This window comes from Leishmania infantum, chromosome 10, assembly GCF_000002875.2.
Source record: "Leishmania infantum JPCM5 genome chromosome 10".
Lineage (NCBI taxonomy): Eukaryota > Euglenozoa > Kinetoplastea > Trypanosomatida > Trypanosomatidae > Leishmania > Leishmania infantum.
Genome location: NC_009394.2, coordinates 126351 through 154078, shown reverse-complemented (window position 1 = coordinate 154078; position 27728 = coordinate 126351). Strand labels below are relative to the sequence as shown.

At 61.2% G+C, this 27728-nt stretch overlaps 5 protein-coding genes across 5 annotated transcripts; all 5 read right to left on the bottom strand.

Annotated features, from left to right (window-relative positions):
- Nucleotides 1-1689: 1689 nt before the first annotated feature.
- Nucleotides 1690-3765, bottom strand: ADOMET1 (folate/biopterin transporter, putative; the record flags this gene model as incomplete). Its single annotated transcript, XM_001463649.1, has 1 exon — nt 1690-3765. The coding sequence occupies one exon, from the start codon at nt 3763-3765 to the stop codon at nt 1690-1692; it is 2076 nt and encodes a 691-aa protein (XP_001463686.1).
- Nucleotides 3766-8429: 4664 nt separating this feature from the next.
- LINJ_10_0360 (putative folate/biopterin transporter) lies at nt 8430-10667 on the bottom strand (the record flags this gene model as incomplete). Its single annotated transcript, XM_001463648.1, has 1 exon — nt 8430-10667. The coding sequence occupies one exon, from the start codon at nt 10665-10667 to the stop codon at nt 8430-8432; it is 2238 nt and encodes a 745-aa protein (XP_001463685.1).
- A 1408-nt stretch (nt 10668-12075) lies between these two features.
- On the bottom strand, nt 12076-13383 carry LINJ_10_0350 (conserved hypothetical protein; the record flags this gene model as incomplete). Its single annotated transcript, XM_001463647.1, has 1 exon — nt 12076-13383. The coding sequence occupies one exon, from the start codon at nt 13381-13383 to the stop codon at nt 12076-12078; it is 1308 nt and encodes a 435-aa protein (XP_001463684.1).
- A 2207-nt stretch (nt 13384-15590) lies between these two features.
- LINJ_10_0340 (conserved hypothetical protein) lies at nt 15591-21464 on the bottom strand (the record flags this gene model as incomplete). Its single annotated transcript, XM_001463646.2, has 1 exon — nt 15591-21464. The coding sequence occupies one exon, from the start codon at nt 21462-21464 to the stop codon at nt 15591-15593; it is 5874 nt and encodes a 1957-aa protein (XP_001463683.2).
- Nucleotides 21465-23145: 1681 nt separating this feature from the next.
- Nucleotides 23146-25557, bottom strand: LINJ_10_0330 (putative protein transport protein Sec23; the record flags this gene model as incomplete). Its single annotated transcript, XM_001463645.1, has 1 exon — nt 23146-25557. The coding sequence occupies one exon, from the start codon at nt 25555-25557 to the stop codon at nt 23146-23148; it is 2412 nt and encodes an 803-aa protein (XP_001463682.1).
- Nucleotides 25558-27728: the final 2171 nt, after the last annotated feature.

Here is a 27728-nt window from a genome sequence, read left to right as displayed (position 1 = left end):
AGTGTACGCGCACGGACGCGTATGCTCGCCGTCTGCTTCGTTCGCTTCGCACAGCAAAAAAAAAATAAAAAAAAGAAGATAAGCCCGACCCCCTAAAGAAAAAGGAACACACACACACACAAACACACACAGAAGGGAGGAGGAAGAGGAGGGAAGGCGGTAAGGGAACTGTTTGGATGGGATGGTGTCGCCTCTGTGGGTTCGGAGAGATGGACAGAGAGGGAGGCCAGAAAGCCAATCGAAGGAGCGTCCAAGATCCACCGCCACATCGGCAGAAGCGGGGAGAGGGAGGGTGTGTGTATGTGGGGGGGGCGCAGACAAAAGGCTTGCTCACGGGCACCCATCATCACGAAAGAGGTGTACCGTAGAAAAAGAGAGGGAGACGAGGGAGAGGAGGGCGAAGAAGAAAGACGAAAGCACGAGCCAGCAGAGCAGTGCAAGAGCTAACGCACACAAACAGACACAGAGGGAAGCCACGCGGCAGCAACAACAACGGCAACAAAACAGAAAAAAGAAAAACGATGTAGCCCTCACCTCGGCAACGTCGACAGGTGCACGCACACACACGCACGCACACACACGCACGCACAAAAGGTGAAGAGGACGAAGATTTAACGCCGGAGGCGATGAGCCCAGAGCAACACCTTCACGTGCCAGTGAGACACACCGCGTGCAGGATGTTGAGTGGAAAAGGAGACGAGGGCCACTCGCGCGCAGGCGTGGGGATTTTTGCGGTGGAACATCCTGGTAAAGGCACCAGCGAAACCAACAATAACAAACGACCCCCTTCTTTTGCTTTGGCCGCCCTTTCAGCGTGTTTCCATTTCCCGCCAATACAAACCCCCAACGCCGCTCTGTGCCCCCTCCCTCCCCCTGTCATCGGCCCCACCCCCGTGGTGCGACGGCAATCGCAGGCGCGCGTGCGCCACAGCTAATGCCCCAGCTCCGTCACCTGCGAGCACGGGTCCCTGCCCTCTCAGGGTGCCTCACCGCCGCCTCCCCCTCGAGGTGGCTCAGGCTCCCCCCCACACCAGTGGCCAGTGTGAGGGCCAGGTGAGGTATCTCCGTGTTGCGCGGACACTCTGCCCCACTGTAGAGATGGCACAAGCGTACTCACTGTCACAGGCCCTCCTCCTCTGATGTAACGCCACAGAGGACCTGGACGCCGACATCAGCAGCGATGCATCGCTCTGACCTCCCCTACGCCATAGCCAAACGGGCCCTGGAATACCGCGCGCTGAGGTGTATGCGTGTGGGTGGGGTGAGCGCGCTGGAGCCGGGAATAGCGGGCTGTGGCAATAAAAGTCTTCTTTCAAGCTCCGAAGGTGGGGCCGCCGGGAGAGGGCACGGCGAGGTCAGGCGGCATCGAAAAGGAGCACCGCCATACCGCTTCACCGGGGGAGGGGGCTATGGGCAAAAGGGTGCCTGAAAAGAACGCACGCGTTACGCGCAGGCTGCATACGGATAGCTGAGAGCCACGCGCCACGTCGCGAGCCGATTAGACTTGCGCACATGCGTGCCTGTGTGTGTGTGTGTGTGCCTGCTTACATGCAGAGGTCGTTTTCGACGGCGTCACGAGGAGCGGGCATGATGAAGAAGCTCGGAACCAATACGAGTACACACGCGCGCTCATTTCAGGCGCTGCTGGCTGCCACCACGATGCCCTTTGCAATACCTTCACAATCCGCGCTAGACCTTCTCTCGCGTCGCCTCGTCATCTTGTGCCTTCGTCGCACGGGGGTTCTCAGCCGACGAGGGCGGCGACGGCAAATCGCCTGCCTCGCCCGCCATCAACTCCGCGTCTACCTTCCTGCGCAACGCCTTGCCGTCAATGTCGATATCGTCGCAGATGCGCGCCTTCGGCAGCAGCAGAGTCAGCGGTAGCACGAGCGGAGGCGCACACACATTGCACACAAACAGCAGCCATGCAAGATTCTCCACGCCGCAACGGTAGCCATCGTCCCGCGTCTTGAACACAGGCAGGCCGTACTCCATGATGATCGCACCGAGAGACGCGGAAGTCGAGCGTCCCAGGCTCGCGAAGCCCGCCATCAGCGCATACACGACACTCTCCGAGCCACGAGGGCACAGGCGAGACAGCAGCACAACCATCGGCATATAGCCAAGCATGTAGCACACCTCGCTCACTACAGCCGCACCCCAGATGTACATGGCGTGGTCAGGGATGCCGATGTACAGGTTCCAGCGCTTCACAATCACAATATCCGTCATTCCGCCCAGAACCTGCGCGAACGTGGTCACGCAGAAGGTGAGGCGGTAGCTGCGCTTCGAGAATATGCAGTTGAATGCGGACACGCCAGCTAGCCCTGCGAAGTTGCCGATGACACCCGCGACGGTGTTGTAGAAACTGTAGCTAAAGTTCGGGAAGTTCTCCTCACAGTTGTATGAGTTCAGGTAGAAGGTCATGAGGGGGCTCGCGATGTTGATGTACACCGCCTGCTGGAGGTAGCCAAAGACGTTGGCCTTCGCAATCACCAGCGGCAGGGCCCAGAATGAGGAGCAGCAGCAGATGGTCGACACAAAGACGCACGCAACCAGGAGGCCCAGCGTGTCGGCCAGGATGTTGGCACACAGCATCGCGATCACAGCACAGGTCATGACAACGCTGTACACGAAGATCTTCCAGTTATCTGTGATCACTTCCCTGTTCATTTCGAACAGCCCGAACAGGCACGGCACCGGCGGCTTGCCGTAGTACACCTCCGCTGCCGCGTCGGCATCCGCGTCATCATCGCCTTCGTAAGGTAGCTGCGCCAACTCGCGCGGGACGTGCACATCGTCTCTATTGACTTGTTCGACTGCCACTGCCTCCACATCCTCATCCGAGTGCGAGCGCTGCGGGCTCCTCTTCCCCTTCGCCGCACCACCATGCTGCGGCACCCCGGTGACCGGTTCATCGTGCGCCGGGAGCCTAAAACGGTCACGCTCCTTGCGCGTCTCCTCCAGAATAAACAGCGCGTCCTCGGAACGCAGCACGCGGTTCTTCTTCTCCCCGTACCAGTTGAACAGGTAGAAGACGCAGGTGATGAGCTGCAGCGCGGCAGACACGAAGATGCTGATCTGCGGCTTCCCGGCATCCGCGAGCGGGCCGTTCATCACAGTCGCGATGATGGCCCCTACCATGATCCAGAACCAGATCCAGCTCACCATGGACGGGCCAGGCTTCGGGTTCTGGCGCATCAGTCGACTGTAATGGCCCTCCGACAGGATATCCACGTTGGCCTTGCCCCACGTCGACAGGAAGATGAAGGCGGCTGCCACATCAGCCGACGCCTCCTTCGCCGGAAGGAGGCCGTAGATCAGCGCGAACGCGCCACCGCCGACGCAGGAGATGAACATGTACCAGCGCTTCGTGTAGCCGAGGAAGGCGAAGCCGTCGCAGAGCATCGCTGTGAAGGCCTTGATGGACCACCCCATCGTAGCGATGGTGGAAAGGCGCTGGTAGCGGGCCACGTCGATGCCGTAGCGATCAATCATCATGGCGTACGTCTGACCCGTCAGGATACGATCCGCGACGCCTCTGCAGAGCAGGTTGGTAGCACCAAGAGCGACGATGACCTTGAGCCCGTAGCCCTCGACAGCCTCGCCAAACATCGGCACCCGTCGCACCCACGGCCACTTAGAGAACAAGGCAGCTGCCTCGGGGTGCACAAACCTTTCCGGTTTCACGGCCGCATCATTTCTGTAGGGGTCGGCGCTCATCTCCTCGGGAGAGGCTTGGCCCTCACACTGACCCTTCGCCATTCTGGGCTTCTTTGGAAACAGAAAAGAATAGCAGAAACGAAGGGGCGGGGGTCCAGAACAGGGCGGAGGCGGGAGGGAGAGGAGAAGAGAGAGCCGCAGAGCAACGACGAAGGCCACCACAACCAGAACAGAAAACGGAGCCGTGGAAGGACGAGGGCCGCAAGGGTGGCCGTAAAGGATCGAATGGGCTGTGAGAGGAACGGAAGGGGGTAGACAGAGAGCGACAGAGAGCCGGCCAGGTAATACGGGAGTCACGTAAAGCGTCCTGTTCACAGGGGCGTGCGTGTGCCAGTATTTTGTTGTTGCTGATGATGATGTGTTATGCATCAGTAGCCCGTAGAGGGCAGCGGGCACGTGCGCGTGTGCGTGCGTGTGGTGTCGAAACGGAGAAGAGGAAGAAGACGACACCAATGGAAAGGGGCTGTGGAGCGGGGCAAGCAGACGCCGTAGTGCGCGTAGGCCGCCCACGGAACACATGCGATGTGCGACACTAGCCTGCAGCGTGTGTATGTGTGTGTGTGTGTGTGGAAAGTAACACAGAAAGTTTCAGCTACCCTCGTGGTCTCTGTCGCCCTCACGCCGAACGTTCCCCCACCAGAGAACGGGGTGAAGGTGGAGCGGGGTGGAGCAGCTGCTTGAAACCTGTGGGTTCTTGCCTGGTGATGCTGTGAGCTAGCGCTTTACTTTCGTCTTTCCGGGCAGCACCAGACACACGCACGCTTGTGCACACACACCAACATGCACTACTACGGCACCGATCATTGTCCACGAAGCGAAGCACACCACTAGCCTTGCTCGTAACATATCCAGCGGGGGACTCAGCACGAGCGCAGTTCCATCCACTGTGAAACCAGTCGGCGCGGGGCTTGCTAGCTGCACGTCGTTGCGAGTGGGTTGTCTCTGTATGTGGGTATGTGCACAGCATGGCATGTGTGCCATGGCAAGTATTCCCTTTGCTTTTTGTTGTCCGTTGCGCTGAAATCGCAACGGGCAACCGCCAAAGACGGCGACAGGCAGACAAGCCCTCACAAGAGACGGAACGAGAAGGCGCGCATGCGCACCCCTCGCACGCACGCGCGTATACACACACACATATATATATATATCGTATGTGCACTTCGCGTGAGGACGGCTGCTACGCGAACCACGGGGGGGGGGGCAAATACATCAAACCCCACCGCCACCTGTCACAGCAGCCAAAACATACAAGGCCAAGGACGGGTGTGGGAAGGGCATGTAGCCACCCATCAGCGTACGAGAAGCTGCTTGCGCGTGCATGTTTTTGCCCGCGCATGACCGCGTCCGCGGGCGCGCAACGCTGGAGTGGGAGATGGACGGACAAATGAAAGAGGGGTGTCGGAAGCGGCACGGAGAGCCAATGCAGCGCGTGGAAGGGTAGGGACACCCAGCGAGTTCGGCGCGTGTACACACCGAAAACAACAACACGCAACCATCAAACTTCTCCGGCTTCCATCCCTCCCGCCACCTGTGCAATGCTCACACCGAATCACAAAATACGGGCAACAGCAGTAAATAAAAAACGAAAAGGCGACAACGAGCTCAGACACATACGACCGCATGGCAAATCATTCCCTTTTCCACTTCGAGTACATACGCGAATCTGCAATACGCATGCGCCTTGCGTGACGCTCTCCACGTGAAACAAAACACTGGAAACGGCTGCTCTTCCTTTCTGACGTGTATTCCCCTTTTCTTTCTTTTTTTTTTTGCCGCCATAGAGCACGAGGCCCAACTCTGCCCTACTCTCCCCCCACTCGCGGCGCTGTCAGAGGCACCCGTCGCGTCCACGCGATGGCAGCCGTAGGCAAACACGCTGCGGCTGCTGCCACACCTCAGACATCTGAGCACGGCCTCTGCCTCCAACGCTACCCACTCACTGCCTCGCAGGTTGCCTCACAGCCGCTCCCATCATGCCGGCCACCACCTGGTACCTCCCTCGGAGATCGGGGGAGGAGGGGGGTCACAAGAACCTTGACACCAGGGCTGAGGTGTCTTCACTCATCAGGATGGCTGGAAAGAAACAAAAAGAGAGGCGCGTGTGCGGAACGCCTCACGCCGCGCCGCTCTGCCTGTGTGGACCCCTGTGCGTGGGCCGGGCAGACAAAAGAAAAGCGAGAGGAGCACGATGGAGAGTTGAACGCACGTAAAGAGCCGGCGCACCGCGGACCCACCCAGCAAAATGCCACAAGAGAGGAGAGAGCGGCACCATCGCATGACGACTCCTCACAGACGTCACAGACACGCGAGCGTTCGAAAAGCTTTTCGTTTCATCTAGGCTGCTTCATGTGGGTCCTATCCCGGACCCGTCCACAGATTCGCGCATGCGCGGCCGCAGCCCTCCCAACTTTGCAGGAGTACGACGAACGCCTCATCGCTTGGGACGAAGCGTCCAGCCGTGGCATCGGGGCCATGCGTCCAATGGGCTCTTTCCGCCCTTTCCTCGTCCCTTCCTCGGATACGTGCTGAACGGCCCGCGCCAGACGGGCTTGGGTGGACTGCATACCTTGATTCCAGCGGGCAGCGTCCAGGGTTTCATTCGAGGGCAGCAAGCCGTGGCGTCTGTCGTGCGGGATAGCAGAGGGTGGTGGTCTCTCGATGCATGTCGCATGAGCTCAAGGAGGATCATGGCCAGCTACAGGTCAGGGCCCTCTGAGACCTTGCACACCCTGCCTCTGTGCCATGCTTCGGCCTCAGTCGCCTCAAGCCACGGCATCCCATAATATGTTGTGGTGCCTCTCCACATGGGAGTCTGGTGTACTGAATAGTGCAACCCGAGGCTGCTCTCGTCATGCTTCCGGCATCCGTGCCTCACCAGCCCACACCTGGCTGGATGGAGGAGATGCGGCTCATGTTGCACACGTGCAGCTGGGGGCTCATTTGCATGCATGTCTTTGCGCCATGTTGTCCACCACTCGGGCTCTTCTCATCTCTGCATATTTGTCTGAAATTCGACACACCGTACCAGCCATGCTTGGCAGCGTCTGCGTGCAGTGCTCGCAGTTTTCGGTCCAGGGGCGTGTTCCAGGACGCTCCTGTTGCCTGTGTTGTGTGTTGTGTGTGTGTTTGAATGGGTTGCCCACATGTGCCTCGACAAGTGGGACGCTGCCATGAGCCTGTGGCGGCACGGGGCACTCCACTCTCTCCTACATCCGCACGCCTCTAGCAGAAGGGGGGGTTGGCAAGCGGAAGGGGCTCGCGGGCAGACACGCACCTGCACACAAGACACTGGGGCAACGAACAAAGAAAAAAAATGAAGACAAGGCTGGCGCCGGCCTGTGGGCGTGTGCTGAAGAAGGGGCCGCGGTGATCGCCGCGGGCATGTCATGAACGGCGCACATTCGATTTTTTGTTGTGTGTGGGGGGGGGGAGGAGGGAGGCGTAGTCGTGACAACGACGGTCTTTGTGCCAGCAGGAAGGGTGTTTGTTGCGCAAGTGTGCCACGCTCGTGACAAACCCTCGCGAGCGGACCAGCACGCGAAGAACGGCACACCGACCTGCAGACATGCAAAGTCTCGAAGACAACGCTTTCGAATACTCAGGACAACGGCACGCGCACACGCACACACACACAGACATATAAAGAAAGAGAGACTCCGAAAAGGCGCACAGCGTAGAAGGGAGAGAGGGTGGAGGGGCATATGCAACACCCTCCACACGTACTCAAAACACGGAACAGACGACAGAGAAAGCGGAGAAATGGGCGACAAGGAGCGTGAAAGAGGGGGTGAGGGAGGGGACGGGAGAAGAAGGGAGGTAGTTGGAGATAGGAGAGGGCAGGTGGGGAAGAAAAGCATGCCAAGACACGCAGAAGAGGAAGTGGTTAACGAAAAAAAAAGTGTTCAAGAAGAGAGAGAAGTTGGGGTGGGAGCGGGTGTGGCGGAGCCGTAGTGATCGCGGTGGGGATATCGCCAGGTGCAAGGGCAAGAGAGAAAGAGAGTGTGAGGGTGGGGGATAGGGGCTGTGCCGGCGGGGGGCATACAGGCGCTTGCGCGGCTTCTTTATTTTGTTCTCCTTGTTCATCCGTCGCACATCAAGGAAAAAGCGAGAAGAAGGTGAGCGAGCCCTCTCTCCTTTCGATGCACCGGCGCGCACACACACACACACACACACACACACACGCGCGCGCACGCACATGTACACTACTTCTCTCGCACCCTTCCTCCCTTTTGTAGGGGCCCTCTGCAGCCACTGCCGCGCTTCCCTTTTCCTGCTCTCTTCACCGCCTCGTCCAGAACAAAGGAAGAAGACGAAAGAAACGAAAAAAAAAACGAAGGGCGCGATATCACGCAGAGCAGCGGCACCAGCGGAGGAGCGCCGCAGGAAAAGGGAAGCACGGCAAGAGAGGCAGAGAGCTTGTGCGTCTTCAAACGTCCCTGTGAACAGCAGTTAGCAAGGGCGATAGGCATCACGTGCAACGAACCAAAGGGCAAGGAAAAGGGAAAAGGGAAAGGGGAAAGCGACGCCTATATGAAAGCGGTATGTTGGCACGGAGGCCGCAGACGAAGAGGAATATGCGAGGAGCACACACGCAAGAAAAAGAAAACAGAGAAGAGCAGCGCGCCTGCTCTTCCTGGTTGCATTGGCCCGTGTCGCCGCTCCCTCCCCCTCTACATGTCCGCGTGCTCGAAGGAGGAATGCGCTGCTCATTTCACGACCCTCCGTACAGCACCATTGACATCGGTAAGCTGATGGGGATCTGAGGCCCGAGCGTCCGTCAGGTGAGCATCCGGTGCATTGGCGTTGCTGTTGAAGCAGTCCTTGTCAGTTGAGATGCGCTGCTCCGACAGCCCCACCCTCACGAGCTCCGCCCTCAGCGGCGCGTGAATTGCATGGCCATTCACGTTGATGTCGTCGCAGATGCGGGAGCGGGGCAGCAGAAGGAACGACAGCGGCACAATGAGCAGCGGGCAGCACAGATGCCCCGTGACCACGAGCCAGCGCACGTTGCTAAAATCGCACGGAACCGAGTTTGTATCCAATGGCCAGCGCGTCTCCATCAGCAACGAGCCGACAGCCGTGGACACGGTCTGGCCAAAGTTGGATAAGCCAGACATCAGTGCGTATACCATGCTCTCCGAGCCACGAGGGCACAGGCGCGACATCAAGATTGTGCACGGCATGGTGCTAAGCATGCTGCAAATATTGTAGATGATTGCATCACCGCACAGATACATGGCGTGGTCAGGGATGCCCATGTAGACATTCCAGCGCTCCACCATGATGATGTCGAAGATGCTGGCCACCGCCATGAGGGAGACGGTGATGCACATGGTGACCTGGTAGCTCATCTTTGAGAAGATGTTGGTGAAGAGGACGATGCCAACAACGCCGCCGATGTTCGAGATGACGGCACTGATGGTATTGTAGAAAACGTACGAGAAGTGCGGACCGCCAGGAACGCAGGAAGCGTCCGCGAGGTAGAAGCTGTCCAGTGCACCAGGCAGTTGCAGGTACAGCAACGAGTTCAGGTAGAAGAAAACCTGTGCCTTGGCGATGACCGGCGGAAGAGCGAAAAAGGCGAAGGCGCAGCACACAATGGAGATAGCGATGCTCATATACATCAGCTCCCACGCTGTACCGAGGATCGTCACGCACACCAGTGTCACCACGCTGCAAGTCATTACGGTGCTGTAGAGTACGGCGCGCCAGTTGTACTGCACCACCTCAGTGTTGATCTCGAAGACACCAAACAGACATGAGGGGATGCGCAAGTCCTCCCCCACTGTCTCGTCATTATCGCTCTCCTCTGCCGCCACCACGTCGCTCCTGAGTGCGGAAACACGCTGCTGCTCGTGAGTGCCTTTGACACCATCGCAGGTCGAGAGGTCGAGCATATCATCGTCGAGAGCCAAGAAGCTTCGTTGGAGCTGATGCGTGTGCTTTCCCAGAGTCTGGGGAGGCGGTGATGAATTCTGCCCCTCCAGGTGGAGGTCCTCGCCAAGGGCGGCTGCCTTGACGTCCAAGGAGGGCGAGTTCAACCGGGTCTTCGCACAGGCCTTCGCAAGCGCAGCCTTGGCGTCACGGAGGTCCTGCAGCCGCTCCGCCCGGTTTGTCTTTTCGCCATACCAGTTGAACACAAAGAGGATGCCCGCCACAAACTGCAGGGCAGCCGAGATCATCACGCCCACGTGCACCTTGCCACTCTCCGACAGCGGGCCCTGCATCACGGACGCGATCAGGGCGCCCGTAAAGATGGACAACCAAACGCAGCTCACAAGCGCTGGTCCAGGACGTGGGTTACGGCGCATTAGGCGGCTGTAGTGGCCCTCCGACAGTATGTCCACGCTCGACTTGCCAAGGGTGGTCAGGAAGATGAAGACGGCGGCAGGGGCGCCGGACGACGGCTGTGCAGGCAGCAGTGCATAGCCCAGGCTGAAACCAGCACCCATAACGCACGAGAGTAGCATGTACCACCGCTTCGTGTACCCCATGAACGCAAACGTGTCCGTAAGGGCGGCGATGAAGGCCTTCACAGACCATCCTGCTCCCCAGACGGCAGCGAGGCGTTGATACCGCGTGGCGTCGAGGCCGTAGCGCCTCATGAGCATTGGCTGGCGCGAGAAGCCGATCATCTGGTCCGCCACTCCTTTACAGAGGAAGTAGGCGAGGCATACCGAGGCAATCAGCCTGGGCCCGTAGCCCTCCAAGGCGTCGCCAATCACGGGAACCAGACGCACCCACGGGCACGCGGCGAACAGCGATTCTGCCTGCGGATGAACGATCGCCCCGTCAGCCTTGGTGCGGTGGCTGCCCTGCGTGATCGGCGGCTTCTGCTCGCCAGAAACCATCGGCCCAGGCACGCCCGAGCAGAGTGAGCCCACCTCCGCTGCGCCGTCACCGCCGTCTTTCTCGCGGCCGGCGCTCCCGTGGAATTCAGCCATCGTCGCTGGTGAGAGGGAGTTGAGCTTGGTCGATAGGAAGTGGACAGAGTAAAGCAGACAACGAAGGCACAACTATGGAAGTCCGCACTCACAAAGAGCGTTGCCCGGCTGATGGCAGGCGGGGAGGGTAAGCGCGACCAACGCAGCCCGCGGGGATTTTTGATGCGTGCTGCGTCACGGAGTGCCTGCTCGGTGAGAAAAGTGCTGCTCTACTCGCCTTATCTGTGGACGTGCGCGTGGAGCGTGCAGACAGGGTGCAGTCGTCGAGTGCATGGGACGATGCGAAGAAAAGAAGACGTATAGGCAGAGTGTCGGGCGCTCGTGGCACACAAAGGGTGGGAGAGAAGGCATGAGGCATCACACTCGCCGACAGCGACCGAGCCCCAGCGTGAGGGGGAGGGGGGGGCAGCGTGCAAGCACGAAGGATGACCCATAAAACGAGAAGCGTACCATCAACGCGTATCGCTATGCGAGCCCCTCTTCGACCTTGTCAGACCCAGACATGTATCTCCGGTTCGTACCGGTTGTGTGCCTCACAGTAGATCTTGGCGGAGGGGGTCGGGCGGAAAGGATGCGGACACACAGAGGCACAGAGAAAAAAGAAAATCACGGGACGGTGCGGGGGCGGGAGGGGCAGAGAGATGTGGCGACGCCACATAATCGTACTTAAGGCAGAGGAATAACGACAGAGCGAAAAACAGAAGAGCATACACACACACACACAGACACAAGCTCAGACAGACTGACAGAGAGAGAGCTGCAGGTGGTGGAAAAGACACATATGGGTATTCTGGCACGACTAACAACAGCGAGCAGAGACAACAGAAAAGAGAACGCCTGCTGGCTACTGTGGGAGCAACCTGCACCGCCCTCCCCCTCTCTCCTCATCCATTGAACCTCCCACTCCAACCCAAAGAGGATTGAAGGTGTGGAAGAAGGCAGCTGATTGTGGACAGCCGGCACACGCTCTTTTCGGTTCGTTTTGTGTGTTTGGTGTCTGTGTGTGTGTGTGTGTGTGTGTGTGCGTGCTTTCCTTCGTGGCGCCCCCCTCCCTCCCTCTCTCCCTCCCTCCCCGCACACATCACTCGCCTGCAGTTGTGAGTTGGCTCTCCGGCTGCTCTCTTGGGCTGTGGGCCAACGCATGTTTCTTTTTCGAGGCAGCGCAAGAGAGAAACGACAGCTGCGGCTCTTTCTCTGCCGCTGGTTGTCAGCGTATCGCTGCTGCCGGGCGAGGCTCGTGACGGGGTAGTGGTGGTGGTGTGGGAGGAGGGAGGGGGCGCCGAGACACGTCTGCACTTCGGAGGAGGAGGGTAGTCTACTGCAGAGGTGCGGGGAGCTGGGCGATGCAGACTTGGAGAGAAAGGGTGCAACGGCAAAGGCTCTAGAGGACGTGAAGCTGGCCCTGCAGTTACTCCCATACGTGCCCGGGGACAGCTGTGTTGACACCGCTGCGCTTGTCGCGCTCATGCGTGGACCACCCCTCTGCGGTCGGCGGCGGCGGCGGCGGTGGATTGGCTGCCTTGGGTGAGCAAGCCTTGGAGTGGAGGGCGGCCATGGCAGAGCGGCGGCTGCTGAGCAGCTGCTGCTGGGCTTTACTCAGAGAACGCATGCGCAGTGCGCACTGCACCTCGAGAGCTAGTACTGCACTAAGCACCTCCTCAGCTGGTAGCGCAGATGGCACTCTTGGCCCGCCCGGCGGCTGGGATGGACGGCTGACCGGCACATTGCGGAGGCATGTCGCTACAGTCCTCAGCAGTTCAACGTCGTCTGGCGCCGTTGCCGTTGGGCTCGGCGTCGATGCCGTCATCTCGACGAGCATACGCATTATAAGTCGAAGACTGCCAACGAGTTCCTCGGCGGCACGACAGTTCTGCGACGAAGCCATTCGTGAAGTTTGCGTGCTCGCCGGCTCTCTCGAATCCGGGGCCTCAGAGGTCAAGTAGGCAGCGCTGCAGAGACGTCGCAAGAGGCCTGGCTTCACGGCGGCAGAGGACGTGGTTGCCGAGTTCTGATGGTATGCTGGCATCATGGTCTCGTTCGCCAAGGCAATCCACTCCATGTCCGCAGGGCCCACCGTCACCTCTTCCGTTGGCAACGCGTCGCTGTCGGTGGTGGCCGGAACGTAGAGGCAGTCAAAGGGCAGCCGCGCCGCCGCGGGGGAGTGCGGCGGATTGGGTGCGGCGGTGTCCGTGTCACCTGCAGCGCTCGTCACTTCCTTGTCGTAGACTACCAGTAAAACAAACCCCGTAGCCGTCGAAGGCAAAATCGAGGTGTTGCGCAGCTGCTGCTGGACACAGTTAGCGATCGCCGCGATGCTGTCCGCACCGGCCATCGCCTCGCCCTTGGCCTTCTTGACAGCACCTCCGACCGACAACCGGGAGCCGTCTCTGTCATCACCACCGCTCTGGTGCCGCGTGCTCGTCCACCGTGAGCCGGCACAGACGACGTAGCACCCCACCACGTCCATCTCAGGCATCACAGCGCTGAGCTGCTCGCGGTGCTTCTGGGCCGCCGGCCAGTCAGTCTTGTCGCGGAGTACGTTTTGAAGAAAAGCGGCATCCCCGGATGGCGCCACGGCCACCGCCACACCGTCGGTCGACTGCAACCGTAGCGGGAGCTCGAAGGAGGCGCAGAGCGTCGTGGTGATGCCTCGGCCTCCGCTCTCCGCGCCGCACGTGCTGGTGTCGGCAGGGCCGGACGCTTTCGTGGTCCCCATCAGCAAACCTGCAGTGGACAGAAAAGCTGGGGCAGGGCGTGAGGCGGTGGCGGCATCCGGCGCACTGCCCTGCTTTTGCGGCGGCCGCTGTTGCTGAGGCTGCAGACCTACGCGGGTCACATGATCCACGATGCTGAGAAGGACCAACGGATGCACCGTGACAGCGGCCGGCATCTCGTTGCGAGTACCTTTTTATTATTGTTGTACGCCCTTCGCCACTGATGGTGGTGGTGGAGGGGGGAAGGGGGGCTATGGGTGTTCACGGGTGATGCCCAGCGCCGCTTGTCCCGTCGCGCTCGAAGGGTCTCTCTGCGTGCGTGCGTGCGAGCGGGAGAAGCACCGCGTGGGCCGGAGGGGGGGGGTGGAGGGCGAGCAGGTAAACTGCAGAACAAAAAAGTCGAAGCGAGGGAGCGATAACATATGCAAAATTTGCGTATCACGACTTCTCTTGATGTACCTAATACGTGCACGCATGCATCTGCGCCAAGACCCCCGGCACGGGCGCCGGTACGGTCGGCAGACAACGCCCAACACACGTGCATTGATTGGTGAGAGACACAGGCACAGTTGCGGAGACAGCGGGTACAGCCCCACTGAACAACGGACGAGCGGCGGTGGAAGCGCAAACTACCCCTCCTCCCTCTCACCACCAACACCGCTACCACCACGAAGAAACAAAAGAGAATCCGCTCAGGATGTACAAGACCGCAAGCCGGAGTGGGACTAGGAGGCTGTAGGGCCGGTGGAGGCGCACAGCCTACAAAATCAGAAGCACGGCGGCTTGAGACCCACAACGGTTGAGTGCCCCTCTTCCCTCTCCTCCCATTTCTGTCTACACGGACATCTGAAGCAAGTGCTTCCTGGTGCATAGGCGCACGCCGACAACAACAGCAACGCATACACATCAGCAAGCCGCAGAGAGTAGCACGCGCATGGGCCCACATGGAGATGCGGTCCTTGCGGGGAAGGAAGGAGGAGGGGCTCGCAAGCGAGCCGGGTGCCTGCCGTCGCGAGAGGTGTGAGGGGTATTCGTGCGTCCGTTGCACTTGTCAGCGCCGCCACGGCTGTTGCCGCCCATACTGGAAAAGCTGTCCATCTCGTCCTCTTCTCCGCCACCGATGGGACCGCTGTCACTCACGTCGCCCCTCTCGCCATCACTCTTGGTGACAGCACACACACACACACACACCTGCAGCGCTGCGGCTGCCTCGCGTGTGCCGGACGCCCTCTGCCCTCCCCCCGCCCAGTTTCCTCATACCCGTCGGCAACGATGTCTTTCACCTTGTTGATGGAGAAGGGCGGCAACCGCGGCTGTGAGGTGGGTGTCTGAGCCCCAAAGAGCAGGGCGGCCGCCGATGTCTCCGAGTGCGACGCGCGCACAAGCCAGCGGCGGACATTGCGACAGCAGAGCCTCGGGCTGCGCCGTTGGAGTTGCGCGCTGCTCTGCCCCGTCGGGTGCAGTCGTCGCCGTAGGGGGATGCTGCGGGCACAGTGGACACGATGGGCGCATCCGCTGCTCCCTCTCCCTTGCCGATTCGCGGGGCATGCAACGCCTCCTTATCGCCGCCGCGAAGCAGAGAATATGCGACACGCAGGTGCACGCCTTTTCCATCTCCTCAGCACACCGGCTCTGTGAGAAGCATGATTGCGTTGGTGGGCCTCAGAGATGTATTTATGTGCGTGTGCGACGTCGCCTACGGCAGTGAGAGGAGAAAGGGCGAGAAGTGGAAGACCCAACGAGCAGGTTCTGCGAAGAAGAGACGCAGAAGGGGCGGGAGTGGGGGGGGGGGATGATCTACAGCGACGCAATAACAGAATCGCCAAGAGAAGAGAGATGAGGACGGAACAGTGTTCGCGGCCGTGGTGCGGTGAAGAGGAGCGTGGAAGAAGCGAAGCGGCAGAGATGTCGAAGAGGTGGCCCTTCCCCCCTCTCGCTAAATCCCACGCACACAGACACAGAGAGAGCAAGAGGTATGCGCCGTGCAGCTGCGTGAACTTGCGCGTCACGCGTATGCAGCACATGACCGAGTGCTCAGCGCACGCGCTTCGTTTCCGATGAGGGACAGAGAACAGAATCGGCACCGAGACGGGAGGGGAGGCGTGCCATGAAAATGGCTGCGGCCCTCCCGCTCCAGCCAACACGCACACGCACCTTGCACACGCGCACGGTATCACAGATAGGACTTCGACCACCCGCTGTGCGCGCTTCAACCGATCGGGGTGGAGGCCGCCGGCGGGCACACGATAACCTTTTCCACGTACTCGAAAAGAAGCCGCTCCAGCCACGTTGTGCCATCGATCCGAACCTGCCACATCGACGTGGTGGCAGCGGCCAGGCATTGCTGTTCTTTCGGCGGGCGTCTCAGGGATGTGGTGGACTGACGTTTGTCTGTGTGCCGCTTGACATCGGCATCTTCGTCTATCACAGGAAGCCACTCAACGATAGCGCTGGAAACGGTGTCGCCGTCGTCGTCGAAGTCATCGGTGCAGCAGGAGTTGCTGACGCTGGTGCTAGAGCTGCTCGTGCCGTTGCCACGCACGCGTTTCGCCTTTGCTTTCTGTGCCCAAGGAGACGGCATTTTCGAACGCGCAGCGGCCATGAGCGCGGGTGATTTTCGGCTCGTGTCCGCCGTCGGAGGTGGCACGACCCTGTCACCGCGTGGACTCGAAGGTGCCGACGGCGTTTTCCAGTGGGGCCCGTCCCTCGCGCCACGAGCACTGCCAACCTCGTCGAATCCACTGCCTGGCCAGTACATCATACCCTCCGCCACGGCAGCGCTAGAGGCGGGCAGCGTCGTGCCCGCTGGGCGTGCCCGCTCCGTCACCACCAACCGTGGCCGCCGCCACACCTCCGAGGCACCCTCCATGAAGACGGCGTGGCTGCCACGCCGCGTCAGCACTGTCGTTATCCACGGGTTTGCCTGCAGAAGCGAAAAGGGAAGCGTCGACGTCGGGGCGACGGGGTCATCGCTAGCATGCACGAGCAGCGTTGGAACGCGGATGCGCTGAATGAGGGCTGCGTGCTGAGCCGAGCGCACCCGCAACTCCACTAACGCCGCAGCTTGCGAGGAGAGCGCCGGCAACCGCGAAGGTGGCGGGTATGGTATGGGCTGCTGCGGCTGTGGCAGCGGCGTCGATGCGGAAAACGACGGCTGCGGCAAGCTGTGCTGTGGATCATAGCGCGACACCGACGGCTTCACTGACCTTTCGGGGGCGCACAACGCTGCTTCCTTCAAGGAAGGTAGCACATTCGGAGACGCGGCGCTGCACCCTTTACCCTCTGCGCCTACCATACACAAGTTGCCGGCGCCACCGTCGGCTGAGGCGGCAACCAGAGCCGATGGCGCCGGCGTCGCGTCGAAGCTGCAGAACGCCTCACTGGCGGGCTGTTCGCTCGCGAAGGACGGCGCCGCGCCTTTGTCATCGGAATCGCGGCGACTTGTTACACCGGGGTGCAACAAGCTTGGCCTCATCGTAGCCGCGCCAACAAGGAGGGCGCCCTCCCCATCTGCGGTACTGGCTTCCTTGGCGTGGTTTACAAGGCCGCTGCGCTTGTCTCTGTTGCAGGCAGAGGCAACGCCTCGGGTTGCGGCTGCCGTTTGCGGGGTTCCTACAGCACCGCTTCCAGGCAGGCGGGCCACCTGCCTAGCCGTCGGGGACAGCACCTGCAGCGTACAGGAGGCCACTACATCTTCGGTAGACATGTGCGAGCAGGCGCGCCGCAGCGGGTTGCCGACGAAGGAAGACGATGCAGCAGCGAGGGAGCCGCTCGCTGAGAACCGCTCCCCTTCCCCTTCCGCCCATGCGGTGGAGAGAAAGCGTCGCCGGCCACTGCAGTCGAGCAGCGTCGGAGGGTCGAGGGAAAGAGGTGGGGGCAGATCATTCGCCGTCGCGTTTGCTGCCTCGAGACGCTGCTGCTGCTGGGCCTCCGCCATCATCGCGGACTTCGCCAGCTCCTCCCAGTCGGTGACGCTCTCGAGGCGCGGCATGTCCCACAGCGCCGACGACTCCCGCACGAGATCCTGGTGCATGATCAACGGCGATCCGTAGCTGTAGTGGTGACTAAAAGAAAGCGTCTGCGTCTGGTCATGCGACGGCGGCGAATCTTGGTCGACAGTCAACGACGACAGCACACAGTCGCTTCTACCAGGAGGGGTGGCGGTTGGTGCAGCAAGTGCATTGGCCTCTCCTAAAGCGTCGCTCACAGCTGCCGCATCACTGAACGACGCCATCAGAGGCATCGAGGCGACCAAATCCGGTGGTGAGATGACGCGCACGAGCTTAGAGAAAGGCGCTGTACTAAGGGCGTGCTGCCGCAGCGCATTCGTCGTCGAGCCCGGCACGGAAGCTGCACGCGCGGAGGCAGGTGAGGGTGACAGCGAGTGCGACTGCCAGAGCGTCGGTTGCGAGTGGTACTGTGCTGCTGCTGCTGCCGCGCGCGTGATGCACGGCTCGACATCGCCTTCCGTCGCTCTCGACGTGAGGGCAGATAAGGTGCCGGCGCCCATGGAGGAGATACAGTCGAGGAAGGAACCTCGTTGCGCCGATCGGGACTGCTGCTGCTGCCGCTGGTGGGTCCACGTGATGGTGGCTCTGTCCAGACCGCGCTGTGCCCGGTTCACCTCCTCGCGAGCCTCACGAAAAACATGGAGAATGTGATAGAAGGAGATGTCAGGCATTGGCGCGGGGCCCGCCTGCGACGACAGCGCGCCAGCTCGCTTGTGGGTCATGTACTGGGGTTGCCTTGGCGCGTGCATATCTGCGTAGTGGAGCTCTCCCGTTGTTCGTAGAATCCTCGCGTTGCCCACAGCAGCCAGCCCGTTGCCCTGCCACTGCTCCTGATGCTGCCGGTGGGCGAGCAGTGCATCGGCGATGAGCTGCATCCGTGTCAGCAGGACAAGCAGTCGCGCCGGACCGGTGGTGAGGCTCGACAGGATGCGCGGCATGCGCGACGCAGCCTGCAGCCTCGCCGTCAACAGTGGGGACGAGCCGGCAGGATCGACTGCGGTGTTCAAGGCCCCGCCGCTGCTCGCAGTGCTGGTGCCCACATGCGCCACACCTCGAGTTGATCTTGCCGACGATGACGTGGCCAGCGTGGGCCGCTGAAGCGCCAGCCCCTCTGCACGCTGCTGCGGGAGAAGCTGAAAGGCGGACGAGAGCGTATGCGAGATGCACACAAGGCCGTCAAGACGCGCCGGGGACTGCTCACCAGAGCCGCCGCCATTCTCGTCCTCGGTGCTGCGGCCGCTGCCTGTCGACGTCTGCGGCTGCTGCTGTGTGATGGCTAGCTCCAAAAGCGGGCTCGCCGCTTCCGACCAGCCCACCGCCACAATGTACACCGCCCGTCGTGGACGCGGGTCAGCGGACGCCTTAGCAGCGGCGTCTGGCGACGGCGCGTGACCACACAGATCGAGGCGAGCCGAACGACCGGCCGCGGTAGATGCGCAAGGCACTGGGGGGTTTGTTGCGGGCGGCGTGCACGACTCCAGGTTGCTCCGCAGCCGCTCAACAATGTTCCGCAAGTCCTTCAGCGTCAGCGGAGGCATTGAGACGTCGTCGGTGCACTCCGGCGACGTCGCAGGAACTCGAAGCTCTACAACAGGCACAGCCGCGTACCACTGCGTGGCGGGCCTGGTGGCAGGCCGTGTAGCCGACGGCAGCGATGACGAAGTTGCCGGCGGCGACGGTTGGTCGTTGACCTCCGCCCCGCTGCCACGAATGCTTCCGTCTTTGCTGCTGCTGGTACTAAGCATCACAGGCTTGTATGCCTTCTCCGCGCCTGCCGCGGAGATCTGCGCGGCATTTTCTCTATCCGTCGAGTCGTCGCGATTCTGTGTCGCATTCCTCGTCATTGCCGTGCCATGCGAACCGGGAAGCAAAATGCGGTCGGCCGCTGCATCGTCTGTGGCGAACGATGACTGCCACGCACCAGCGAGGGTCAGCAGCTGACACACACAACTGAGACGCGTTACGGTGTGCTGGTACAGCCCGCTCCCTTGCAGGAGAGAAGGGCATAGCAGTAGCACCACCACCGGTGCAGGAGGCGGCGGCTGCACTGCCGATGTGGTGGACGGATCATCAGCTGGAGCAGCGGACCAGGTCGGCGGCCGGCGGCCATGCAGCCAGTACACCCCCACCGACTTCCGGCACGCCGGGGCAGGTGCCGAGGCGGGGAATGCGGGATGAGGCAAGGATGCTGCGTGACCCTGTGACCGTGCCGCTCCAGCGGCCTTCGCGCTTGACGTCTTCGGCTTCGAAAAAGCATGCGGTGCAGGATCGATGCTGCTTCCAGCGTGGGCCGTTGCCGCGGCAGACGATACCGTCGTCGTCGCCGCCGCCGCGTTGTTGTGCAGTGGCTCGAAGATGTGGCGCGTGTCCGTGGTGTAGCGATCAATACGAGCTTGCACAGCACTCTCGAAACGGCGGAAAGGATGCCAGACACCGCCGCCACCAGCAGCGTTGTGCGAGGTTGGCGATGCGCTCATGCACGCCGAGTAGTGGAGCGGTGCCGTCGCACCAGGTGGGCCCATGATCGCGTAAAAGAGGCTGCGCAGTACACGGAAGCACAAGAGAAGCGGCCCAAGAAGAAAGACGCCGGCGTCTTGCCATGATCCGCGCACCGGCCAGGAAGGTAGTGGGGGGGCGCGGGTGCCATGCTGACGCAGGCGTTGATGCTCGGGCGACGCAGCCGTTGCCGGAGGTGTGGTAATGCTACCCGGCTCACCTAACGCCTCTGTTTGCGCCGCAGACGATGCCGTCAGCGTTCCCCAACCTCTGCACCACAGCAGCTCCGCCGCAATGCGCAGTAGCGGGCCCACTAGCGCTAACAACAGCTGCGCGCGGGCGTGAACAGCATACCAAGGCGGCAAAAATCCGTACTGGCCTCGAAAGGGCGATGACGCTTTCTCCATCACGCTTCCGCGGGCGGCCGATTGTGGTATGGGGGAGTAGAAGATGACGGTGCACCACACCGGCACCGTGGCACGCATGCGCTCTCGAGCCGCAGCGACACACGCCGGTGCGGACGAGGTCCGAGCTGCGGCTCTTCGTGAAACAGCCCTACACTGTCGGTGACCCAACTTAGCGAAAAAGCCTTCCGCCTCGGCGATGCCAACGCGCTTGCGCGCCGCCGCGAGACGATCCTGCTGCTGCTGTTCTTGAGCGGAGACCAACACGCTCACCGCCAGGCCATCGAAGAACGCGTCCGTCACGCATGGTTGCTGATATCCGATATCCACGGCATCGCGTGCAGTGGCGCTCAGAAACCCGTTGAAGCTGGTGCAAGCAGCGTCCTCTTCGTCAACGCCACCGCCGTGCGGGCGTTGGTGAGAGACTTGCTGCAACTGAAGGGGCTGAGACCGCTGCATGGGGCTGCTGTGGAGGCTGATAGGAATCAGTTCGCCACCTGAGGTGCCGTCGCACCAACCAGACACCTCTGCGATGGACAAAGAGAGGGGGCGATTTAGGGTGGTCGCAACTGGCGTGGCGCCCACTGTGTAGTTGGACCACGACCCCACGGAGCCGTTCATGTCGTCATCTCCACCAATGCCATCGTATCGGCTTTGCGGAAGCGCCGCCTGCGGGTGACCATAGAAGTTGGGCAAGAGCGACTGGTGCTGTTTCTTCTGACGCAGCTGCGGCGTTTCAGGGGAGTGCGCGGCTGAGGAAGGGTTCACGGAACGCAGCACCTGTGGCGACCACCACGACGACGACACGGTTGGTATGTGAAGAGATCGAATGCGGCTCACACACTTACGCGAGAGAATGCAGCGGTTATCTTCCACTTCCCGCGTGCTGATGTCCAGCGGCGGTCCGCCTGTGCCCACCGGTACGATGTTCGCGCTCTCACCATAGTTCGACTTGTCGCGCTCCTCCGCCTTCTGGTATTTATAGGCTGCGGATAGCACCGGCTGCACCTGCGCCTCTCCGCGGCGCCCCAGCCACGCGCTCGGTGCGTCATGCCGTTCCACAAGATAGTAAGAGGGCAGGAACAGCAGCATCTCCACCGCGAAGAGCAGCGTGGTGCGGCAGGCGTAGTAGACGCACAGGAGTGCGTAGGTGAGGGAGCTGCTGACGGACATGACGCTGATGAACGCAGACGCGGGCGTGAGCGGGAGGCACGAGCGAGCGAACCACAAAAACAAACAAGCAAAAAGCAAGCAGATGAGTTTTCCGTTGGCGGCGGGGGGCGGCGGGCGGGGGGGGTGGATGAGGTAGAGCAAGCAGGTTGTGAAAGGTAGAGCACGTGATGATCGCTTTGGGCGCCTCTTTATGTTTGTGTGTGCGTGTTTTGACTTGGGGGGGAGGAGAGCCACTGATAAGAGCCTCGTTTGCCGTTGTCGTGGCTCGAGGCGTGCGTCTCGCGGCTGGGGTGCTTCGCCTTGTTCCTCACCCCCGAGTACGATACCGTTGTATGTGCAGACAGGCGGTTCTGATGCTAAGGCGCGGGGGCATGCACGCACGCGCAGATGCGATACGGTACGAGAGAATGAGAAGAGAGGGAGGGAGGGAAGGGGGAGGGGGCGAGGACGAGGAAGCGGTGGTGGAGGAGGGGGTTTCAGTGCTTAAGCTACGAGGTGACGCATGACCGATCTGTTTGCTGCCGCCCCACGGAAGGCAGCGTGTGTGTCTGTGTCTCTGTGTATGTGTGTGCTTATGGAGGAGGCGAGCGCGCACAGCTTGCGGTCTGTCAGATATTTACCGGCGTATTACTCAGCCGCGCACACGCACACGCGCACACCCTCACGTGCGCTCCAGCGGCGAGGCATCGTGCCCTTATCGTGGTGCATGCACACGCCAACTCTGATCTTGACTATTGCGTCCCTCCATGTACACACATACCCTTATGTGGCCGTTTGCGCATAGATCGATTGGGCACACCACTCGTGAAGCGCTTGATTGGCACACGCACGCCAGCACTCACGCACGCAAGGAAAAGTGCGCGTGCGTGCGGCTTGCGCTGCATTTCCTCTTGGGTTCCGTTCGGTTGTAGGTGGGAGTGAGAGGGGTGGAGGGACGGTCTCAGACCGTACTCGAGGTCCCTTTCCCTCTCGTCTTCCCACTCGGAAGCGCGGAGGGACGGGGCGGGGGAGCACACTGACGCAGACACACACACACACACACACACACACACACACACACACCGCTGCACGAAAACACAGCCCACCGGGTGTCAGGGAGGAGGGCGCAGACACAATAGAAAACAAACGAAAATGCTCAAAGAACACACCCCCGCACGCACATACAACGGGGATGGTGTGACACAGACAGTCATTCACTCCCGCGACTAACACAGCATGGGCAATCCAAAACGAAGGGAGGCCATGTAGCCTCTACTCCCCTCTCACATACACAGACACACCGCCCCATCTCCGCCACCCGGCGCACAGACATGCCAACAAACAACGAAAAGAAATCACAAGACGTTGAGGGAGATGACAACACAAGATCACACACACACACACTCACATGCACACACGCGAGCAACAGAAATGAGAACAACACAAACGAAAAGAAAAGCAGGCGAGCACGTGACCGGCGCCGACGACGCTCACACAAGGATACACCTCTCGGCAGCCCTGTCAGGGTCATGAGCTGAATGCCATGGAGGGAGAGAGAAACAGCTGGAGGGGCGAGAGAGAGACCAAGATGCGATGAGGAGGGGGGGGACACATATGGCGCACGGCAAGATCGACGGTGCCATGCGTCATCGACGAAGAGAGAGCGAAAATAAAGGTGGCGCGACATGGCAGCAGCTGCGCGCTACGCTTCCTCCTTGCCGTCGGAGGTCACTACTGCCTTCTTGAGCGAGGTCATGAACGTCATGATAGAGGCATCATCTGTGTAGATGACGTCGGCCTGCTCCACCGCCCCGTTGGGGCCGGCGCCGTACTGCATGCCCGAGTTGTGGTAGTTGGTGGCCGGGTTCACGCGCGTCTTTACGTGGCGCGCCTCGGAGCCGTCGGCGTCCGTGCGCGAGAAGCGCGGGTACGGGTAGCGGCTCGACAAGATCATCTGCGCGTCACGCTCCGCCGCCTCCAGCAGCTCGGCAAAGTTGGCGTACTCGGGGTTCTCGTGGTAGGCTGCCTCGATCCACTGGTAGATGATGCTGCCCCACATGATATGGACGTTAAAGTAGGCATCCATCAGCACAATGTTGTCGTGACGCAGGCTGCTGCTGTCGAGCTGCATGGGCGTCGCGAACGGGCTCGCCAAGTCGTACGAGTCCAGCGTGGGCTGGATCATGAGCACGCAATTGTCGACGGATTCGCGCAGCAGCCAGTGGCGCTTGAACGTCGTCTCATCAGGCGAGATGTTGAGCACCATGAAGTACTCGGAGCGGCGCAGGTTGTACATGAAGGATGGGAAGAGGGAGAGGCACGGGTCGAGGCGCAACGTGTTCGGTTGACCAGGGGAGAAGGTGGAGTAGCGCCGCACGAAGCGCACCAGCAGCGTGTCCAGCCATCGCTTGGCGTCATCCCACTTGCCCGGATGCTTCTCGAGTATGCTCACCGCCATGCGCGCCACGATCGTCGCCGCACACGTCTGATCAAAGGCGGCAGCCTTCGTGTAGTAGTCCGGCGGCGCTGTCGGCGGGGCGACGGGCTGCACGACGCTCGTCACGCGCACCCGCTGCTCGCCGCGCGGCGTGGTGTAGCGCGTGACGAACTGGATGAAGCGCTTCTCATGCGCGCTCTCTGCGCCACTCTGCTGGCTGCTGGCGGTGGCTGTGTCAAACAGGAATGAAAGCGTCATTCCCTTGTCGAGGTAGCTGACGCACCAGCGCGTCGTGCCACCAGCGCCCACCTCCAGTGGTGAGGTGAGCCGCGTAGGCCCGCGCTTGTTCGCCTCCACGTCCACGTTGCACGGACCGAGCGCACCGCGCAGCAGCGTGCCGACGGACGTGTTCACCTCCATGTGCACAGCGAATCCGCAGTGAGCTCTGTGGTCCTCACTGCTGTAGCTGCCGTCGACACCCGAAGAGGACATGCCTTCCTGCGCTGCCGCCAAGGCGCGCTCTGTGCCGGCCCGCAAATCGCAGCGCTGCCAGTAACGCTTCAGCGACTCCAGAAACATGATGTCAGTCGTCTCATCCTCGACGATGAGCGTGCCACCGGTGTTGTCGATGCAGCGGCGCATCTCCATGACACCAACTTGGTCAAGGGACTGAGCGAAGACGTCGAGGCACGTGTTCGCGGCTATCATCCGCGGCTCGAGCGCGTTGTAGAAGTTAAAGGCTGCCTCGTAGTAGGGTGTATCGCCCTCAATGATGTCGCGATGGAAGCGCATCATGTCCGCCTTGTCGGTGCTGACGACGGCGCCGGGGCCGCGCGTGCACGGGCCGCCGGTGAAGAGGAGAATCTTACCCATCTTCACATTACCCCCGGGCGCTGTAGCGGCTTTTACGTGCTTTCCGTATAGTACGTACTGCTGCTGCGCTGTCATCTGTGGTGGCGCGAGGGCCTCCATCAGGTACGTGGCCGCCTCCACCGCCGTCGACGTGGCCCGCAGCGGCCGCTTGGATGACGGCACGGCGGCGCCGTCCTCCTCGAGCTCCTCGATCAACGAGGTGAGCGCCGCCTCCACATCGCACAGCGGCGCCAGCAGCCGCCCCCGCACGGGATGATTTTCCGAGACCTGAAGCATGCTCTGCAGCGAATCGGGCGGGTTCGCCGTGTTGCCGCGGAGAAGGTAGCACTTGCTGATCGCCACGCCAGAGCTGGCGCCCAGCTCCCACACAGAGACAGTGGCGCCGAAGGAGATGAGGCCTACGAGGGCGTTGCGCGGCAGATACTGCAGGGACTCCAGCAGGCTCGTGCGCAACGACGCCATCTCGCCGGAAGGGATGCACGTGTCGACGACGAAGATGAAGGCAGGCGCTGGCTGCGGCTGAGGTGGCGCCACCACGGGCGTCGGCGGGTTTGCGAGCACAAACTCGACCGTCTCGTACATCAGCGCCGGGTGCTGCTCCGTGATGGCGGTGTTGCTCTGGAAAGAGTTGCGGCGCTTGCAGGATACGCACACCCAGTACTTGCCCATCTCGCGCTGGCTGTGCATGCTGCAAAAGGCGCCGCAGTTTGCACAGCACAGCTCGTCAATGGCTGCGCCCAGAACGAGGTGACTGGGCTCAATGAGGTGCAGCGGTGTGTACATGCAGCTCATCGGGATCACCATCTCTGGCATTGCCAGCGTCGCCGCGGAGGGGTTTTCCTTCGTCTTCGCCTTCGATGTCGTCGGGTAGCACGACCAGGTCCACCGCAGACCGTTGTCGTCGGTGGTGTTGAGGACCGCGGGCGCCGGTGCCGCAGCAGCCGCTGGTGTGCTGTTCGCCTGGCACGCATTGGCATTGCCGTAGTATCCGCCTTGAGGCGGCTGCGGTGGGTAGTAGGGCTGTTGCGCTGGCTGCGTTGACTGAGGGTCGTACGCGTTCATGGCTGTCACACCAGCGTAGCTTCCGTTGCTAACACCAGCGGCAACGCCACCGTTGTTTGTGGCGGCCGCTGTGACCCCTTGCGCGTAGCCATCGTATCCGACTTGGAAGCTGCTGGCGGTTGTGGTCGCTGCGCCGCCTCCGTAGTAGCCTTGCGACGGCGACGACGTCGGTGCAGCGGTGGCAACGCCACTATGGTACTCGCCGAGGCCCTGATAGGTGTTACTCCACGAACCGGCCGACGTCGCCTGTGCGACACCGTAGGCTCCAACTTGCTGTGCCTGTTGCTGCTGAGGCTGAGCCTGTGCACCGTACCCGCTGCCGACACCTCCGGCAGGTGCCGCAGCCGCACCGCCGTAGTAGTTTGCACTGCTGCCATACGCGCCCCCTTGCGGGGTGCCTTGGCTGTAGTAGGTGTTGTATCCCTGGTTCATGGCCTGTGCTGTTTCACAGACGGCTTGACTGTCCCGTGTCTGTGGCCCCTCTGCCTCCACCTTAAAAGAGGCGGCCCAGCAGTGCGTCTGTGCTTGTGAGTGTGCGGGTGCTGATGTGTGTGCTTGTGTGTGCCCACTCCGAAGGCGAGGGAGCGATATCCTGCGGATGCGACTGGCTTATAGTGGTGGCCGATGCACACTTGCGACAGCCGGCTCCTGTTGCTGCGGGCGCACGGACACAACCGCACGCAAACGCCCAGTGGAATGCGGTGGTGACTCCCACCTCCCAGGAAGCGCTGGAGGGAAGAGCGTTCCGCACACGAGATGAGGACCGCCCACACTGAGCTGCGATGTGTGTGTGAGGATGGGGAGGGGGAGGAGGAGGAGGAGGGAGGAGGCAAAGGCGAAAGAAAAGAAGGAAGACGTAAAAGCGAAGTCGCAGACCCGGTCGTGTGCACCGAGCGACGGGCAGGGAGAGGCTACGGAGTGAGAGTCGTGGCGGATCACGCAGCGCTTGGGCGGAGGAGGGAGGGGGTGAGGGACAATGGATGGAGAAGCGAGTTCACAGATGAGAGAAGAGGGTGCCTGCAAGTTTAGAGGGACAACGGCGTGTTGCAGAGGAGGAGGAGGAGGGCGATACCAAGACGCTCAAAAGACGTATGCGTGAGTGGTCGTGCATGCATCTATGTGGAGGTGAGCACGTTCGACTGTGCGTGCATATACGTACACACACACATATATATATGTATGCGTGTGTGTGTGTCTACAACGGCGTGGAGAAGAGGGAAGAGATAGTGGTGGCGGTGATGTTGGGAGGCAGTGAGGGAGAGGGGGCCGGAGGAAGGGGCTCAACACTCAAACAAACACACAAGACAGATGACAAAGAATGAATACGGCGGAAGCGAGGAAGAAGCACGCGGAAACTCAAAACCAGATTGGCGTCAACTCATCCACAACAAGAAAAAGGAAGCGCGAAATTACCAGACCACTGATACGGCGACGGCTGTGCTACAGCGCGAGGGAGGAGAGGCGGTAGCGGGATGGCGAGAGCGAGAGAGAGCGAGTGATATGGATGGCACGGATAGGCGCGTCACGCCGTAGCACGGCGGACGTATGAGGAGACTGCAGCGAGAGAAACGATGCGGAAAGATGCATAGGGCACATCAATGGGGGTTTCGAGCGCGACATGCATCCTCGCACGCTGCCTTAGGTTGGTGGAGAGGGCACGGACACACAAACGAAAAGGGGTGGGAGGCGTGCACGAGCCTCGCGCGACCCCCCCCCCCGGCGCACCGATACAACGGCAAACCCCCGTACGCACATGAGCGCGGAGCCGCAACGGGGAGAGAGAGGGAGAAGAGCAAAGACACGGGACAGCGCCGCTTGATACGTTTGACGGCATCCTCTTCATAATCTTCTCTCGGCGATGTGGAGGCACGAAAGTTGGTGCTGGATGCGCTGCGTGGCGTCGCTCAGAGTTT